We start from the raw sequence: 19715 nt of genomic DNA on the forward strand, positions 1-19715 counted from the left end.
GACAATTGGCATTTCTGCTCTCTTGGAAGAGAATCTTCATGCACTCTCAAGAAAGCTCTAATCCTTTTCCAGCCCTTCCCAGATCAAGCTCCAGCCCATTCCTCTGTTAAGATCAACAGAGAAATCCTCCCAAACCTGAACCATTTCCCTTACCTGGGGAGCTATCTCTCATCTAAGGCTGATATTGATGCAGAGATTCAACAGCACATCCAATCTGAGAGAATCATCTTTGACACTTTGGGATGAAAGCCGTTAATGACCATGATATTCGTGTTGATACCAAGACCCTTGAGTATATGGCAGGTTTACTTCTGACTCCTTTTACCGGGCTGCAAACCTTGGACTACATGTAGACGGCACCTCAAGACCCTTGAGAAATATGATTAACACTGTTTGAGACAGATTGTCCACATTAGCTGGGAGGACAGGCATATTAATATCAGCCTCCTTGAAGTAGCTAATAGCAGCAACAGCGAGGCCATGACCATCAATAACCACCTCCCCTGGGCCGGCCATGTGCTTAGGATGTCCATGTTCCGACTTCAAAGCAAATCTTTTCCAAGAACCTTCCTTCTGGGTGAAGAATAGAAGGACAAAGGCAGCATTTCAGAGACTCCCTGACACTTGCCTCAAGAAATATAACATAAACATCAATACATGGGAGACCTTTGTTCAGAAGAAACTGACTTGGAGGAGACTCCTGTATGAAAAGACACAATTGCCGAGCAGCTCCTCGGCAAGAGGAAGTAGAGAGAAGGTACAGAGAAAGGAATTCCAATGATCTCAAGGCCAAGGACCATTTCCACCTCCTCCCAGAAGCACCTGCCCAAAGTGGTTGGAGATACGTCTCTAGGATCGGCCTCATCAGCCTCACAAGGACTCACACAAACCTGACCAGTGACACGGAGTGTCCGAAGTGGACAACCATATGTATTAGCAGGTGATTGTCACTGACTCTAAATCTCTGCCTTCTTATTTCTGTTCCTTTTATCATCAGGAAAAACTTCACCCGACCTACTCTATCCAGCTCGATCATGATTTTGTAAAATCCATCACATCTCCTCACAGCCGCCTTCTCTCCAAAGCAAACAGTCCTAACCTCTTCAATCTAGCCTCATAAGTGAAGTGTCTCATTCCTGGAACCATTTTTGTAAATCACTTCTGCACCCTGTCCAATACTTCTCTGATAATGTGCCGCCCACCAACTAGAACATAGAACATGGAAAATGGTCCCGCACTGCAAATTTGATCACCTTGCTGGGCTCATTACCCAATACAAAGTCCAGGAATCATCATTTTTCCTCTTGAGTGCCTCAACTGAATCAGACGTTGCATTCCAGATCCTAACTACTTGCCATGTGGAAACATTTTTTCTCATATTCCATTTACTTTCTCTGCGAACACTTTCAAATCTGTGCCTCTCATTTGGAATCCTTTCATGAGTGGGAACTACAACCCTACTGTGTCCAGACCCCCTTGTGGAAGCCATTTTCTTGATCGTGGCTTCCCTGCCGGTTAAGGAACCATTTTGCTGAAGTGTCCCTCATCCCGTAGAGCATTCGTCCTTGGCATGTAGCTGTGAGAGGCTTTCTCGCCATCGCTTCATTCCTCCCTCACCAGGAGGTAATACTAAAGTGTAGCTTCTCTGTACAAAGTATCACAGTTTGCCTGCTCAGTGTTTCCCTACTGTGATGTATTGCTCGAGCATGTAGCTTAGTTGCTCAAGCGTGCTGAGCCCCATCAATTGGTTTATGATATATTGCCAACGTGTGTTGTTCCTCTGAATAAGGACACCTGTCCTACATTTGTTATGCATTTCTGTAAACAGCACGTTGGGTAATGACTTTCAATCTTGTACACTTGCGGAATGAGTAGCATCAATTGGGGTTGACCCCGAGAGCTGACTCCTGCTTCGGTATCTCTTCGAACCATCCTGACACCTTGTAATTAATGGTCAGCCTGTGTCTCAGCCCTGTATAACCTTGTACCTTTCTGCCATACTTCGGAGTTCTACCGAGCCACTGTCAGGACAATCTTCTCCACATGATGCACCGTGTCATAAACTAAGGCGTAGCCATGGGCACACGTATGGCCCCAACTATGCCTGTCTCTTTGTTGCCTACGTAGAACAGTTGATCTTCCGTAATTACACCGACACCACTCCCCACCTCTTCCTCCGCTACATTGATGACTGCATTGGCGCCACCTCGTGCTCCCGCGAGGAGGTTGAGCAATTCATCAACTTCACCGACACATTCCACCCTGACCTTAAATTTACCTGGACCATCTCTGACACCTTCGTCCCCTTCCTGGACCTCTCCATCTCCATTAGTGACGACCGACTTGACACTGACATTCTTTACAAACCTACCGACTCCCACATCTACCTGGATTACACCTCTTCCCACCCCATCTCTTGCAAAAATGTCATCCCGTATTCCCAATTCCTCCGCCTCCGCCGTATCTGCTCCCAGGAGGACCAGTTCCACCATAGAACACACCAGATGGCCTCCTTCTTTAGAGACCGCAATTTCCCTTCCCACGTGGTTAAAGATGCCCTCCAACGCATCTCGTCCACATCCTGCACCTCCGCCCTCAGACCCCACCCCTCCAACCGTAACAAGGACAGAACGCCCCTGGTGCTCACCTTCTACCCTACAAACCTCCGCTTAAACCAAATCATCGGCCGACATTTCCGCCACCTCCAAAAAGACCCCACCACCAGGGAAATATTTCCCTCCCCACATCTTTCCGCCTTCCGCAAAGACCGTTCCCTCTGTGACTACCTGGTCAGGTCCACGACCCCCTACGAGCCACCCTCCCCTCCTGGCACTTTCCCCTGCCACCGCAGGAACTGTAAAACCTGTGCCCACACGTCCTCCCTCACCTCTATCCAAGGCCCTAAAGGAGCCTTCCACATCCATCAATGTTTTACCTGCACATCCACTAATATCATTTATTGTATCCGTTGCTCCCGATGCGGTCTCCTCTACATTGGGGAGACTGGGCAACTCCTAGCAGAGCACTTTAGGGAACATCTCCGAGACACCCGCACCAATCAACCACACCGCCCCGTGGCCCAACATTTCAACTCCCCCTCCCACTCTGCCGAGGATATGGAGGACCTGGGCCTCCTTCACCGCCGCTCCCTCACCACCAGACGCCTGGAGGAAGAATGCCTCATCTTCCGCCTCGGAACACTTCAATCCCAGGGCATCAATGTGGACTTCAACAGCTTCCTCATTTCCCTTTCCCCCACCTCATCCTAGTTTCTAACTTCCAGCTCAGCACTGTCCCCATGACTTGTCCGGTCTTGTCCGACCTGACTATCATCTTTTCCACCTATTCACTCCACCCTCTCCTCCCTGACTTATCACCTTCATCTCCTCCCCCACTCAATCATTGTACTCTATGCTACTCTCTCCCCACCCCCACCCTCCCCTAGCTTATCTCTCCACAATTCAAGCTCACTGCCTTTATTCCTGATGAAGGGCTTTTGCCCGAAACGTCGATTTCGCTGCTCCTTGGATGCTGCCTGAACTGCTGTGCTCTTCCAGCACCACTGATCCAGAATCTGGTTTCCAGCATCTGCAGTCATTGTTTTTACCTCGTGTCATAAACTAGTCAATGCTTAACGTCTGCCGCCAGAGATTTTTCTTCAGCAATTCTAAAACCTCCTGCCAAATCATACAGAAATACGAAATAGGAACAAAAGTCGATCATTTGGACCCTTGATCCTCCTCTAGTAAGATCATGGCTGAACTATCTGTATTTCAAATTCCATATTCTCATCATTCCTGATAATCTTTCATTCCTTCGACTAAATGTATAAATATTCAATGACCCGCACCACCACCTTCTCAGGCAGTGAGTTCCAAAGTCATACAACCCTCTGACAGGAAAATATTCCAATCAGGTGACTCCATTTTTACAGTAATGACGTCCTACTTCTGGACTGAACCACAAAAAGAAACATGTTTTCCATGTTCACCTTCTCAAGACCCTTCAGGAGTCTTATACACTTAATCCAATTACCCCTCACTCTTCTAAACTCTAGTGGAGACAAGCCCATCCCATCCAGTGTATCCCGCATGACTCATTCACTTCAGTTTTTAATCTCGTAATCTTTCTGTAAACCACCTCCAGTACATTGACAATCTTCCTTAAATAAGGAAATAGAAACTGCACCCAGTATTTGACATGTAGGCACATGAATGCTCAGTGCATCCTTACTTTCATGTTCAATTCTTCTTGTAATAAATTGTGTCATAAACAACTGTACACAAGCATCTTGCTGGGGTCTAACAAATGGTCTTATTCAGAAGAGGTCACTCTCCTGTCTCGCTACAAATACTCATATCACAGACCGCAGTGGCTCAACATTACAACTTGCCACCATTGTCTAAACAAAAGGAAGGAATAGGTAATAAATGTCAGTCTGTCACGAATGATCATGTCCCAGGAGGAAATAAACAACATGAAGACAATGCGCAATGATCCAGTCAGTTATGATTCTGCTGAAGATTGTTCGTTGGGAGACTGAAGAGCACTTGAACAATTTACAGATTTAAAAAGGGGAACCAAATATTTCTCTGAAATGCAGGCCCTGAAATGTCAAGACGGAAAAATAGAATTTGGCTTCAGATTTGCCTCTGGATGCTGGCTTTACTTCAGTGAACTTTTTGTGGTCCAGATTTCAGGGACATTGACCATGATCCTGGATTTGAGGGAGCTACAGAGTTGAGTTGTGTACTTTGCAGTCAGACACCCACAACCCATCTCTCGGCCTCTCAGTAATATTTACATGGTATTTTACATCTTTTGATGTTGAACTCATGAGAGATGCAGAAAAACAGTCACAAAATGCAAAGTCAGTTCATCTGACCGATTTGTATAAAACAAGTCCATGTATTTTACTACTTGTAGATTTTATCAAATGATATTTAAAATTTACCTGCAATTCTTTCTGATTGGTTATCACCTGGAAAATTTTCAAAGCAATTTACATCTTGTTTTCAACTTTAAATCTAACTGCCACTAAATCCCAATAACTTGTGTTAATACTTAAAGAAATTAAGATCTGTAGAGACAAGCATTGAAGAATTTAAGGAGACAAAATGAAACAATGCTACAAACCCTATGGCTAGTGTTGCAAAGTGCTGTAATTTTCCAATTGCCCCTAGATCTTGGTATGGTACCAGCAGGTTCAAAATTAGCAAAGATGTCCTGATGGCTATTTGTTTGTCAAGTTTGGTAAGAGCACAACCGGAATATTAATGAAATGAGTTAAACCGTCAACCAGGACATTACCAAACAATAATCGCCATCAATTGGGACTATTGCCCAGTGAGAATTTGCCACGCTGCTTGTGAAATGTGTAAATGGTGAAATGAGATGATCAAAACATTGAAGTAAATCTCACCAGACTTCTCTCCCGATTCAGCCACACATCTTACCATTGCCCACATTGCTCCAACCCCCCGAAGAATCCGGCTATAGTTACTGAACACTCCAATTATTCAACCAGTCTTCAGATGGAGGGTCCTGCAGAACTCACCCAGTATAAGACTCCCCACAGAAAGCAGCACTGAGAATCTTTGTAGAAGCAGTACCCACCTTTTACAGCACAAGCACCAACATCGCAATAAGGTGAAGAGTTATCCCAAAGCCTTTGTGAAAAGCTAGAGAGAGAGGAAAAATGTAACAAACATGGGTAAAGTGGCAGGTGGTGGAGGTGTCAGTGTGGCAGATGGGTAAGGGAGTAGAGGGCCGAGGTGGGAGAGAGGTTAGGTCAGACCATTGGTGGTGGGGTCAGTGATTAGATTTGGTTGCATGAGCCGGTGAGGGAGGTGAATCATAGAGTCATAGAGTTCGAACAATCCAGAGACAGGCCTTTTGGTCCAAATTGGTTGATGCCATACAAAATGTCTAACCACGCTAACCCCATTTCCCTACACTTGGCCCATATATTTCCAAATTTTTCCTCTCCATGTATTTGTCCAAATGCCTTTTAAATATTGTTAATGTACCCACAGCAACCACTTCTGCTGGCAGCTCATGCCATATGCATACCACCCTCTGTGTAAAAAGGTTGCCCCTCAGGTTCCTTTTTATTCTTTCCCCTCTCATCTTAAACTGATGCCCTCGAGTGCTCGATTCCCAACCCTTGGGACAAAAAACTGAGTGCATTCACCTTATCCATGCCTCCGATGATCTTATACCCTTCTGTGAGATCCTCCCTCAGTCTCCTATGTTCGAAATAAAAAGGTCCTAGCTTGTCCAATCTCTGCCTATAACTTTTGTTGTGTCCTGGTAACATTCTTGTATATTTCTTCTGCACTCTTTCCCGTTTAATCACATCCTTCCTATTGCAAGGTGACCAAAACTGAACACAGTGCTCCAAGTGTGGCCTCACCAACATCCTGTACAACTGCAACATCATTTCCCAATTTCTATACTCAGTGCCCTGACTAATTAAGGCCAGTGTGCCAAAAGCCTTCTTCATTCCCCCATCTACTTGAGGTGTAGGTCTCCACGTTCAGGGAACTGTGCACCAGAACTCCAAGGTCTCTCTGTTCCACTACACTCCTTAAGGCCCTACCATTCACCAAGAAACTCCTGCTTTGATTTGTCGTTCCAAAATGCAAGACGTCACGCTTGCTATATTAAACTCCATTTGCTATTTCTCGGCCCACTTCCCCAGCTGATCAAAGTCCTGCTGCATTTTCTGAAAGCCTTCCTCTCTGTCCATAATACCACCTATTTCAATTTTATCTGCAAACTTACTAATCATGCCTTGCCCATTCTCATCCAAATCATCGCTCTCGATAACAAACAATAATGGGCCCAACACCGACCCCTGAGGGACTCCACCAGCCACAGGCCTCCAGCATAACAAGCATCCTTCCACTCTTACCCTCTGCTTCCTACCATCAAGCCAATTGAGTATCCAATTTGCCAGCTCTCTCTGGATTCCATGCGATCTAACCTTCTAGAGCAGCCTACCATGTGGAACCGTATCAAAGGCCTTATTGAAGTCCATATAGACTACATTTACCACTCTATCCTTGTCAACTCTCCTGGTCATTTCATCAAAGAACTCTAACAAGAACTGAAACATGATCTCTCGTGCACAAAGCCATGCTGACTACACTTAATCAAACTCTGTCTTTCCAAAAGCATGTATAACTTCTCTCTGAGAATTTTCTCAAGTAACTTACCTCCCACAGAGGTTAGGCTTGCTGGTCAATAGTTTCCAGGTTTTGCTTTGCTGTCTTTTTTGAATAAGGGCACAACATTTGCTACCTTCCAGCCTTCCCGAACCTCACCCGTGGCTAACGATGATGTAAAAATATCAGCCGGGGTCCCTGCAATTTCTTCTCTCCTCTGTGGTAGCGTTCTTGGGTATATCTGGCCAGGACCAGAGATTTATCCACCTTCATACACTCTAATACATCCAGCAATCCTCGACTCTGATATGGATTGTCTTCAAGGTATCACTATTAACTTCCCCAAGTTCTCACGTCACCATGTCTTTCTCCACAGTAAACACTGAGGAGAAATATTCATTGAGGACCTCGCCTATCTCCTGCAGTTCTACACATATGTGAGTGGTTGGTTCAGTCTGGGGAAAGTCAGATCAGGACAGGGTGTAGTCACATGGTGGGTTGTTCATTGGATCAGAAGGGCTAGTCTGGTGATGACAGGGTTAATCACCTGGTCAATGGTATAATTGGGTGATGCTGGACAACCAGATCCACACAGAATGGTTGAATAGTGGGTTGTAGTACTGTTGTGTAGCCAGGGAATTTGGTGACATTGGAGGTGGGGGCACAGTGAGAATCAAGTGGGTGAACTGTGTAGAAATTAGAATTAGAAATGTTTTTATTATCCATGAATTATTTCTTGGGCAAACTCAGCGAGTCGGCACAGTGGTTAGCACTGCAGCCTCACAGAGTCAGGGATGCGGGTTTGATTCCTGCCTCAGGCGACTGTCTGTGTGGAGTTTGCACATTCACACCGTGTCTGCGTGGGTTTCCTCCAGGTGCTCTGGTTTCCTCTCACAATCCAAAGGCATGCAGGTTCAGTAAATTGGCCATGCTTAATTGCCCATAGTGTTAGGTGCATTAGTCAAGGTTAGAGTGGTGCTGGAAAAGCACAACAGGTCAGGCAGCATCTGAGGAACCGGAAAATCAATGTTTCAGACAAAAGCCCTTCATCTGGAATCATTCCTGAAGGGCTTTTGCCCAAAACGTTGATTTTCCTGCTCCTTGGATGCTGCCTGACCTGTTGTGCTTTTCCAGCACCACTCTAATCTTGACTCTGATCTCCAGCATCTACAGTCCTCACTTTTGCTGAGGGGTAAATATAGAGTGGGGGAATGGGTTTGGGTGAGTTAATCTTCTGAGGGTCAATGTGGACTTGTGGGGCTGAAGGGCCTGTTTTCATATTGTAGGAATCTAATCAGATCTCTCCAATTCTCCACATCGAATTCAGGGTGAGAGACCCACCCGAAGACTTTAGGACACAAGATTGGATCAGGATTTCTGAGGGACACTGATTCATATCTTTTGGTGTATCCAGCCTCTGACTATCCACAGAAAGGACGAACTGGGCCCATGATCCATCACAAGGTTGTAATAAAATAATATTTCCATATTTAGTCAGCTGTAGTGTTTTTGTATCTGTTTCCTTATCATGTGACATTCATGCCTGCAGCCAAGCCATATTCAAAACCATCACCCCAAAACAGTATAAAGCGATCCATAGTCTCGACTCAAACATCAGATCGACCTGAAGGTGCTGAGAGTCAGTCAGTGCGTTCAAGACCGATTTGAGCAGACACCAAGATGCTGAGACTCTTCTTAACTGTGTCTGTCCTCTTCGGGTATCTGGTTGCTGCGCAGGACCACGTACAAGAAGTGGACAATTTCTGTGAAGAATTGGACTGTCCTGAACCAGAGGCTGCCGTCTTGGAGAATGTAAGTACGATTCAAAGTTTATTGCATTCTGTCATTTTTGTACCAGTATAAATTATTTAATGACTGTTTTCAGATCTATAGCCTGTAACCGATCGCCCACAACCACTCTACCCCTCAACTCTGAAACATGACTGCACTGATATTCATCCTCAGGACAACAGATTGGGCACATAATCTCCAGAGTTTTCAAGACTGTGAGGTCTACTCATTGACATTTTAAAAACACTTAAAGGGCCAGCTAAGGTAGATGTAGAAAGGGTGTTTCTGTTGGCTTGGAGTCTCGGGAATTGGAGAACACAGTCTCAGAATAAGAGAACCAGCCATTTCGGACTGAGATGAGGAGAATCGCTTCACTAAGAGGGCAGTGAAGTTTGGAAACCTTTACCCCTGGGAGCTTGGCCATTGATTATGTTTAAGACATCAAGCAATAGATTTCTAAATAATATCAAGGGAGATAGGGATAGCATTGGAAAGCAGCGATGAGCCTGTTGTGGAATCTCCAGCCTCACTCAGATGATCATCAATCTTTAGACTATTTAGTTGTCGATGATCAACTGGTGAGAATATTCAAGGCTGGGGTAGATAAATCTTTGGGCTCAAAACACATCAGGAGGTATCATAACAAGGTGAGAAACTGGAAGATCAAGTGTAGTCAAAGATCAGCCAAAATCTTACTGCCTTGTTCCTGTTTCTAATATCAGACATTCTTTTGAAATTGGTTATTTTTTGTCCAAATTTCTCAACCAGAAACAAGGACCAAATTCAAGGCCATTGACATTTTCCTGATCTTGTGTACATCTGCAGTAACTGAGTGTGGAAGATTTTCAATAACATTCCATACATTTTATACCAAAGACCCAAGGGAGAAAATGGCCCATTGTGCAAAAAATGACCAAGATGAAAGAGTTGCATGGAAAACAAAATGAATTAAGAAGTGTTGAGACCAAGATCCCAACAACATCTCCCAATTCCCATTAAAACTCAAAGCTTAAATGACACCTTAATGCTCCATCCAGGCACCTGGGACAGTCCTCTGAACAAAGTTCTTTTTCAGAGACACTTTACAGTCATAGAGATGTACAGCAGGGAAACAGACCCTTTGGTCAAACTCATCCATGTCAACCAGTTATCCTAAACTAATCTAGTCCAATTTGCCAGCCCTTGGCCCATATCCCTCTAAACTTGAAGGTGGCTCAGTGGCTAGCATTGCTGCCTCACAGCACCAGGGACCTGGGTTCAATTCCAGCCTCGGGCGACTGTCTGTGTGGAGTTTGCACATTCTCCCTGTGTCTGTGTGGGTTTCCTCCGGGTACTCTGGTTTCCTTCCACAATCCAAAGATGTGCAAATCAGGTGAATTGGCCAAGCTAAATTGCCCATAGGGTTAGGTGCATTAGATAGAGTAGGGGAATGGGTTCTGGGTGGGTTAGTCTTTGGAGGATCGGTGTGGACTTGGGCCGAAGGGCCTATTTCCATACTGTAGAGATTCTAATTCTAAACCTTCCCTATTTCCATTCCCATCCAGATGCCTTTTAAAAGCTGTAATTGTGCCGGCCTCCTCCATTCCTGTAGCAGCTCATTTTATACACGTACCACCTTCTGTGTGGAAAGGTTGCCCATTAAGTCCCTTTACATCTTTCCCCTCTCACCCTAAACCTATGCTCTCTATTTCTGGACTCCCCTACCCCAGGGAAAAGAATTTGTCTATTTATCCTATCCATGCCCCTCATGATTTTACAAACTTCTATAAGGTCACCCCTAAGCCTCCGGTGCTCCAGGGACAACAGCCCCAGCAGAGTCAGTCTCTCCCTATAGCTCAAATCTTCCACCCCTGGCAACATCTTTGTAAATCTTTTTGGAACGCATTCAAATTTCACAACATTCTTCTGTTAGGAAGGAGACCAGAATTGCACGCAATACTCCAAATGTGGCTGAGCCAATGTTCTCTATAGCCTCAACATGACCTCCCAACTCCTGTACTCAATGTTCTGACCAATAAACAAAAGCATACCAAACTCCTTTTTCACTATTCTATCTACCCGCGACTCTACTTTTAAGGAGCTATGAACCTACACTCCAAGGTTTTTTTCAGCAACACTCGCAAGGACCGTACTATTAAGAGTATAAATCCTGCTGTGATTTGTTTAATCAAAATGTAGTGCCTCACATTTATCTAAATTAACTCAATCTGCCGTGCCTCAGCCCATTGGCTCATTTGGTCAAGATCATGTTGTACTCCAAGGTAACTTCACTGCCCACTACACCTCCAAGTATACCTACTTGTTCACATTCAAATCATTTATGTAAATGACAAAAAGTAGAGGACCCAGCACCGATCCTTGTGACACTCCACTGGTCACAGGCCTCCAGTCTGAAAGGCAACCCTCCACCACCACCCTCTGTCTTCTACCTTTGAGCCAGTTCTGTATCCAAATGGCTAGTTCTCCCTGTATTCCGTGAGATCTAACCTTGCTAACCAGTCTTCCATGAAGAACCTTGTCAAATGCCTTACTGAAGTTCATATAGATCATGGCCACCACTCTGCCCTCATCAATCTTGTTACTTCTTCAAAAAACTCAATCAAGTTCGTGAGACACGATTTCCCACACATCATATGTTAATAAATGTTATTTTCTTGTTTTAGGGTTATGAAGAAGCAGAATTTAAATTTCCCCCCTGGGTTGAAACAGAAATAGACGGAATGGATATCAATAATGCGGTGGAGGCCGGCCTCAAAAGATTTTTTGAATATTCACAGTTCCACAATGATGCAGGTAATTTTCCTGTTCCTTCACTGTAACATTGGAATTGAAAACAACCCTTTAATATTTGACCTGGCTTATTTGAAACTTTCTCTATGTAGATACACACTGACCAAAGGATTCCAGCTTGCTGATCTTAGTGGTTGTTCCAGGATTCTGTCCATTGTGCCCTCCATTACTAACCTATTGGAATCTGTGGAAGCTGTCCATATATGGGTACAGTGGGATACCAAGCACACTTTCTCATTCCAATCATGATCTCTGATTTGTCTTTGGACATGGCGACCTTATCCAGCCCAGAGCTAGGTGGGGTAAAGTAAGGTTTTCTAATCTCAGGGACAAAAGTCAAGGCAATAGGGCAGAGGGGTGACCTGGAAAAAGGTAAGCCAAGTGACATAGGAAGAGTCAGAGAGTTTCATGGGAATAGTGTATCGGTGAGTAAGGTCAATGTAAAGATTATCAGTAAATAAATTGAAGAATCTTTCGTTGAATGTACAAAGCATTTGTAATACTTCAGGTAAACTGGTTACATAAATAGATAAAAGGAAAATAGATCCAGTACCCAGAGGTATTCTGACAAAGTCATCAATGTTTGGAAATAAATATTCCAGGATAGAAATATTTCAAGAAGACCAATAGAATAGAAAAGGTTCTGAAAAATGGAACTGTGAGGTCTAATTTTCCAAATCTCTCCAGATGCTAAAATACAGTAAAGGAGTTATAGCCATATAGCACAGAAACATTCCCTTTAGTCCAACTCATCCATGCTGATCGTGTTTCCCAAAGTAAATTAGTTCCAGTTGCCCGTGTTTGGCCCATATTCCTTGAAACCTTTCCTATTCATCAACTTGCCCAAATGTCTTTTAAATGTTGTAACTGTACCTGCATCTACCACTGCCTCTGGCAGTTTATTCCACATAAGAAACATCATTGACCCTCAGGTCCCTTTTAAATATTTCTCCTCTCACATTAAAACTAATGCCCTCTATTTTTGAACTCACACACCCCAGAGTTATTCGTTATTTGTCTTATCTATGCCCCTCATGATCTTGTAAGACTCTATAAAGTTATCACGCAACCCCCGCCACACCAGTGAAAAAAGTCCCAGCCTATCCTGCCTCTCCTGATAACTCAAAGCCTCCAGACCCAGCAACATCCTGGCAAACTTTTTCTCAACCTTCTCCAATTTAATAATATCTCTCCTTTAGCAGTGCAACAAAGACTGTATACATTACTCCAAAATTGACTTCACCAGTATCCTGTACAGTCACAACATGACGTCCCAATTCCTTTCCTCAATGATCTAGGTAATGAAAGCAAGAGGTTTTTGAGGGTAAAAGGGAATCAGTACCAATAGAATGCTTAAAGTTCTAAAATGTTTTGATAAGGTTGTTCATAAAAAACTAATTTGACAGTAAGTATTGGAGGTAAAATATCGGCAAGAAAGAGTATTGGTTAATGAAGGAAAAAAGGAAGTAGAAATGAAAGTAGCATTTTCATGATGGCAAGCATAATTAATGGATGCTCTGGATATAAGTGCTGAGGCCCCAGATGTTAGAAGAAGGTGATCCCATTACAAGATCCAAGTTGCTGATGACACTTGAGAGGGTGAATTTTGAGAAACTGTCTGTCTTGGCTGGAGAATCTGGAGATGCAGGCCTGGATTTTCATCTGAAAATGGAAAGTGAGAGTAGTCTCCCCTGCGCTTGGAGGAAATGACAAGGAAGACACTCAGAAGTCAGCAGTGGGCTGCTGCCAGGCCATGAACCTGGGAAAAAGTTTGGAGGCAGCCAATTCATCCCAGTTCCAATAAAAACAGAAAAACCCTACAGTCTTTGTCCCAAACCCATTCCGTCATCCCCACCCCAATCTTCCATCCAGGCCACAAACAAACCCTACAGTTTCTTGTATGCCCAGGTCAATGTATGCCCCTCAAACTCCATAGACCCTCAAGTCTCCAATGCTCAGGAGCACCACTGCCTATTTACCCACGGTACACTGTACAGAAGCAATGAACCACATATTGACAGCAGGATTTATGAAAATTTTTTTAGAAGTTCATTCTTTCATAACTTTCCACTCCGTTAAAATAAACTTCTTTTTACAGCGGGATATAAATGTTGGCAATCATCAAAACTCATTGCAGTTTTAACTGCAGAAACCACAAACACTTAAACTCTTAACCTCGATTAAATAAATATTGTGAAGGTGACAATAGTACTCACAGTCACAGCTGTCAATGTTTCAGGTGTAACCCTTCTTCAGTCCTGATGCTGTCTGGCTTGCTGTGCTCTTTCAGCCTCCTGCTTGTTCATCTTGGATTCCTGCATTTGCTGTTTTTTTTGTCTCTAACCAGAGCTGTCAATCAAGCAGGGCTACAGGTATTTCAAGAGAATGATAGATGTGTGGGGTGTTAACCAGTCCATCATGCCTCCCCCATTTGTAACTTTTAAATCACGACAGGCAATGCCCCTAATTATCACCTTGTCAAACACTGCAACTGTGTTCCCTTTTGTCTGCAGAAACAATTGTTCCTCTCGAGGCCCCTTGGGGAATCATTGGATACATAAAAGATGGCAAAATACAAGATAACATCAAAGTATTTGTTATATTAACTCCTCAAGTCACAAGTACACCTCAGCCAAAAGATCCATTGGTTCAAATCGGAGCAAAACTTCATGATTGGTTCTATATCAGGTGAGTATGATGTGTAACAAAATGACTTAAAATGCTTTTTTTGTGTCTCCTGAAGCAAAGGGTTGATATTGTGACAGTGTCTCTACTGGTCGTCCATGTTCAGTGAACATTTTAAGTAATTCTTCCACAACCGTTCTCGTTGTGATATTGTGTAATGGGACTGCCTCAGGAAATCTAGTCGATATATCCATTATTGTTAATAAGTACTTATTCCCACTTTTTGTTTGAGGTGGGGGACTTACATAATCAATCAAGACTCTTGTGAAAGGTTCCTCAAATGCTGGAATAGGAATTAAAGGTACAGGTTTTCTTACTGCCTGCGGTTTCCTATTAGCTGACATGTATGACATGCCTGGCAAAATTCAACTCCATCTTTGTGTAGTCCAGGCCAGTAAAAATCTTTGTATTTTAGCCTGTGTTTTCCTCATTCCGATATGACCTCCAAGTGCTAGCTCATGTGCCACTCCAAAACCTCCTATATTCTACTGGCAAAATAATCTAATGAACATCTGCCCATTTCTCATCTGCATGAATGTGTGATCGTCTCCATTTCCTCATTAAGGTATCATTTTTCAGGTAATATTGCACAGGGATACATTCACTCTCCTTCCATGTATATGCTTTTTGATACAACTGCTTTAAATTCTCACCTTTCTGCTGTAACTCAATAAGCTTCGCAGATCGAAAGATACTTGCATTTTTAACAATTGGCTCCTGCTCTGTCCCACTTATCTGATCAAAAACAGTCTTGGAGAATGCCTCCTTATCTGTGCCTTTTGATCTCTCCTGCTTCAGCTTGTGACTCTGTGATCTCATTAAGACACAATCTGGGAAGATTCCTGGATAAACATCCTGCATTGCTTCAGTTGCCTGCGCCTCCACTGGCTTTTCAACTAGAGTAGAGCTGATATCGATGTATCAGCTCTATCATTTGCAATGATAAGTTGTATTCCTGGAGCTGAGAGTTTGACCTGTACTCCTACCACAAATTCTCCACTCTTCTCCAGACACTCAAGCCTCACTTTACATAGCTGAATACTTTTTGTCTCACCATCATTAGGCATCTGGATGGGTATATAAATAGGAAGGGTTCAGAGGGATATGGGCCAACTCCTGACAAATTGGATCAGATTAAGTTAGGATATCTGGTTGGCATGGACAAGTTGGACCAAAGGCTGTTTTCATGCTGTCCATCTCTTTGACTATGTGTAGTTTTCTTGATTTATATCATCTGTTTGCAAAAGCTAAACTTTTGCCATCAGTTTTTTTTTGCCTGGATTATTTGAGAAGTTTAATTTTCTCACTGTGTTGATCTCTATGAGTATTGTACCAAAGTCTTTTACATTAAGTGCGTCACTTCTTTTACCCACGTGACTCAAAATCAGGTCAGACTGTGATTAATGGGCTGCTCACATCAGGTGCAGATGCTGATTAACACAAACCTTTTACTGAGTCGACACGTCACAAAACCTTCACTTCCTACTTCGGAGAACATGGCAATACCTCCCCATTCAACTGAGTCCGTTCATCTGAAGGTGGGCTTCTCTTCTTTCTGTCATTCTCACAAATATCTCACTTGGTGGTGTTTGGAAGATCTCTGATCTTTGATCAGAGCCCCACTCTCTTTGATCAGAGCCCCACCCAAACTACATCATTTCCCTGTGATATCTGATGTTCTATTCTACTACAGTTATTTCAAGTGGGAGCTGAATAGCCTGCTGTTGTTCTTCTTTTCAATGGCCTTATGCTCCAAAGTAAACTGACATTTACTTCACTCTGTTGCAGGGCTTTTGATGAAAAAGATGGCAGTAATCTTAGCAGCCAAGCATACGGAGATCGTGTGCTTCAATTGAAGAAGGACTTGGAAGCTGACAACAAATCCTTTGATAGCAGTTTCTTTTACCTCGGTTGGTTTAACAAACGTGGGCTAATGGAAGTTGCCTTTCAAAAGAAAAGTTAAAACTTTTCTAAACATTTCAGACATCAAACAGTGAGCTGTGCTTAATACTATTCTATGTTTCTAAGCTTTTTTAATCTCCCATCTGGTACACATTGGATTTCACTCTGTGCATGGGCCAGTATTTGCAGTATCGAACAGTTCCCCCAATCTCCTCTCCTCAGAGCCCTATGGTCCTCTTCATAAACACTGCCCTTCACCAGCAGTGAGAAAGTTTTGTCTCCAACTCACAGTGCCTCATTTTGGCATGAGCTTACTTCAGCTCTGTTCACTTCAACAGTCAGGTTTTTTTTTGCCTTTTCTGATTCTGTTGGACATTCAGTTTTCAAATGTTTTTGGTCAATTACTTTCTGAAGCTCCTCTTGCATGTATTCAATTCAAAGTGTCAACACATAATCCTGGGTAGGTAGTTCTTTAGTTCTTCGCTCTCACTAGGAACTGCAGTCCTGTCATTTCCCAGTTAAAATAAATTGCAGAGAGCACAAAGGGAAGGAAGTGATGGTAAATATTTATAAAACAATGGCTTGGCTTCAAATGGAGGACTGGATTCGTTTCCGATACCTGGATCTTAGGGAGAGGGGAAAGACTTTAGTGACTCCTCTGGTGATTTGATCTTAAAGTCTCACACACACATCAAATTAATCCCAATTGTTCACAGGTAGTAGACTCTGCGCTGGGTAACAGGGATTCAGCTATCTACTAATTTCCCTTTTCTATAAAGATGCTTTAAATAAATTGGGTACAAACTGAGGTCAAGAAGTTTCTGGTGAAGGATAAGTTCCAAAATGTTCTCTCTTCACACAGCAATGGATTATATTTGCTTACTCCAATCATGCTCATCAGAATGTTTAAAGTTGATAACAGAACAGTGTATTGTTGCAGAGCACAAAGTACTGAAGTAATTACGTGTGAAATCATGACACTTTTCAGATGTGAGATTGGATTTGGGGTCTCTACCTCTCTATTAGTTTCAGATTGAAATATTTACTTACAAGGGAATGCTTAAATTGTAACGATGCAGAGGATTTTTTAGCACAGCTTGCAAATTGCAATCTATGTGTGCCTTCTGTACAGTGAAATTACAATTGGACAAATATAACTGTATCAACCATAGATGGTGCCCAGTATGAGGGCAACATATTCACTGGAGGCACCTGCCAATGGGGCATTGAATCTGTTTGAGACTCCAATATGAAGCACTTTAAAATTGGTCCAAATCATTATCCAGAGACTGGAGATGAAATACAATTCTGACTTCCTCAAAAGTATCTTCGCATATTGAGCACAGACAAACTGAATCTGTGATTCTGAAAAGGTTTTATTCCTGTTTAAAATGACACATTCACGGGTTTCTTTTATGGAGTAAATAAGCCTTTATTTTCTCGCCTTTGCTTATCTGATGTTTTTCTAACTGCTGGGAATGTATACTCACTGTGAAATAAAGGGTGATGCATGACAACACTTTGTTTGTGGGTGTGGACGTTGACTATAAGGCTGGCCACAGTGTTAATTTGGGGAAGGCCCATGCATACATACTCACAAGGTAGGAGTAGTGCAGGCCAATCAGATCCTTGAGTCGGATCCATCAGTTAATCAAATCATGCAGCGGATGGATCGTCACCATCTGGTGGAAGATCCATTTACTGTCTTTGCTGTATAACAAAACAGTGAAGCAATAAGGAAAACAAAACAATACCAACTTTGCCACACCATAGATGCCCAATCCCTCAATACCTCCAGTCCCCACCAGGATGGTCTGACAGCTCTTGGCTTTGTCCAAGACTAGAGGCCTGCACACTCCCTATCCACCACCACACTCCTCTGCCTGGCTGAATCTGTTCTCACTGAACAATTTCTCCTTTAATTCACCTCACTTCGGCCAAGTCAAAGGAGTGGCGATGGACACCTGCATGAGCCCCAGTTCTGCCTGTCTCTTTATGGAGTATGTGGAACAATCCTTGTTCCAGTCCTACACAGATACCCTCCCACAATTCTTTACTTCGACAACTGTTTGGGCGCCGCTTTTTGCTCCCATCCGGACCTTGAAAAATATTGTGCATTTTGTCTCCAACTTCCACCCTTCTATTACTTTCACACTGTCCATTTCCAACACTTCCATTCCTTACCTTGACCTCTCCATCCCCATTGTGGTGAATAAACTGTCCACTGCCATCCACTGCAAAGCCACTGACTCCCATAGCTACCTTCACTGCAATTCGTCACACCCCACATCCTGCAAGAACTCCCATCATCTCTCTCCCAGTTCCTTCACCGATATCATATCTGTTCGGATGATGCCACCTTCCAAAGCAGCACTGCTGACATGGCTTCCTTCTTCCATAACTATGGTTTCCTGCCACTGTGGTTGACAGGGCCCTCAGCCACATCTGACCATGACCTGTGGTTCTGCCCTTTCCCCTCCCATCGCTCACAACAGCGTGATATCGTCTCCCTTGCCCTCACTTTTCATCTCACCAGCCACACTGCATTTAAAGGGCCATTCTCCAACATTTCAGACAATACCAGCAGAAAGGCACCACCAAACACATCTTCCCCTCACTCCCACTGTCTGCATTTCACAGGGATCATTCCCTCCAGGATATCCTCGCCCATTCCTCGATCACCAACACCCCTCTCCCTTCCAGGGCACCTTCCCAGGTAACTACAGAAGGTGCAACACCTGCCCCTTCTCCTCCTCCCTGCTCACCATCCAAGGGCCTAAATACTCTTTCCAGCTGAAGCGGCATTTCAATACTCCAGAAAAGGCCTCACCAAGTCTCATACAACTTCAAAATGACTTCCCAATTCCGAGACTCAAAGGTCTGAGCAATGAAGGCAAGTGTGCCAAACACCTTCTTAACCATCCTATCCGTAAATCATGCAAAGTTCAAAGAATATGCACCTGAACCCTTAGGTCTCTCTTCTACAAAATTACCCTTGGCCCTACTTTTAATTGTTTCAGTCCTGCCCTTGTTTGTTTTACTAAAAGTGTAATACATCGCATTAAACCAAACTAAACTGCAACTGCTACTCTTCAGCCTATTGACTCAATTGATCAAGATCTGTGACAATAATACATCAAAGTGAGCAGTGTGGTGCTGGAAAAGCACAGCAGGTCAGGCAGCATCCAAGGAGCAGGAGAATCGACGTTTCAGACATAAGCTCTTCATCAGGAATGAGGGAGGTGAGGTCATGGTTGAGGGGGCAGTAGGAGGGCGTGTTCATGAGTTGGCACTTGGCTTCAGCGATGTGCCGAACTACCACTGCACCCCACCTTGTCTGCTGGTTTGATGGTGAGGTTGGGATTGGAGCGGAGGAAG

At 43.6% G+C, this 19715-nt stretch overlaps 1 protein-coding gene across 1 annotated transcript; it reads left to right on the forward strand.

Annotated features, from left to right (window-relative positions):
* The first annotated feature begins 8808 nt into the window (after positions 1 to 8808).
* LOC148151771 (heme-binding protein 2-like) lies at positions 8809 to 17856 on the forward strand. Its single transcript, XM_087976563.1, has 4 exons — positions 8809 to 8981; positions 11624 to 11753; positions 14264 to 14438; positions 16224 to 17856. Exons 1-4 carry the CDS (start codon positions 8850 to 8852, stop codon positions 16396 to 16398), a joined length of 612 nt encoding a protein of 203 aa, XP_087832689.1. The 5' UTR covers positions 8809 to 8849; the 3' UTR covers positions 16399 to 17856.
* The last annotated feature ends 1859 nt before the right edge of the window (positions 17857 to 19715 follow it).

The sequence above is a fragment of the Chiloscyllium plagiosum genome, unplaced genomic scaffold, assembly GCF_037043375.1.
Source record: "Chiloscyllium plagiosum isolate Xiang-an unplaced genomic scaffold, Cpla_swu_hap1 HiC_scaffold_3, whole genome shotgun sequence".
Lineage (NCBI taxonomy): Eukaryota > Metazoa > Chordata > Chondrichthyes > Orectolobiformes > Hemiscylliidae > Chiloscyllium > Chiloscyllium plagiosum.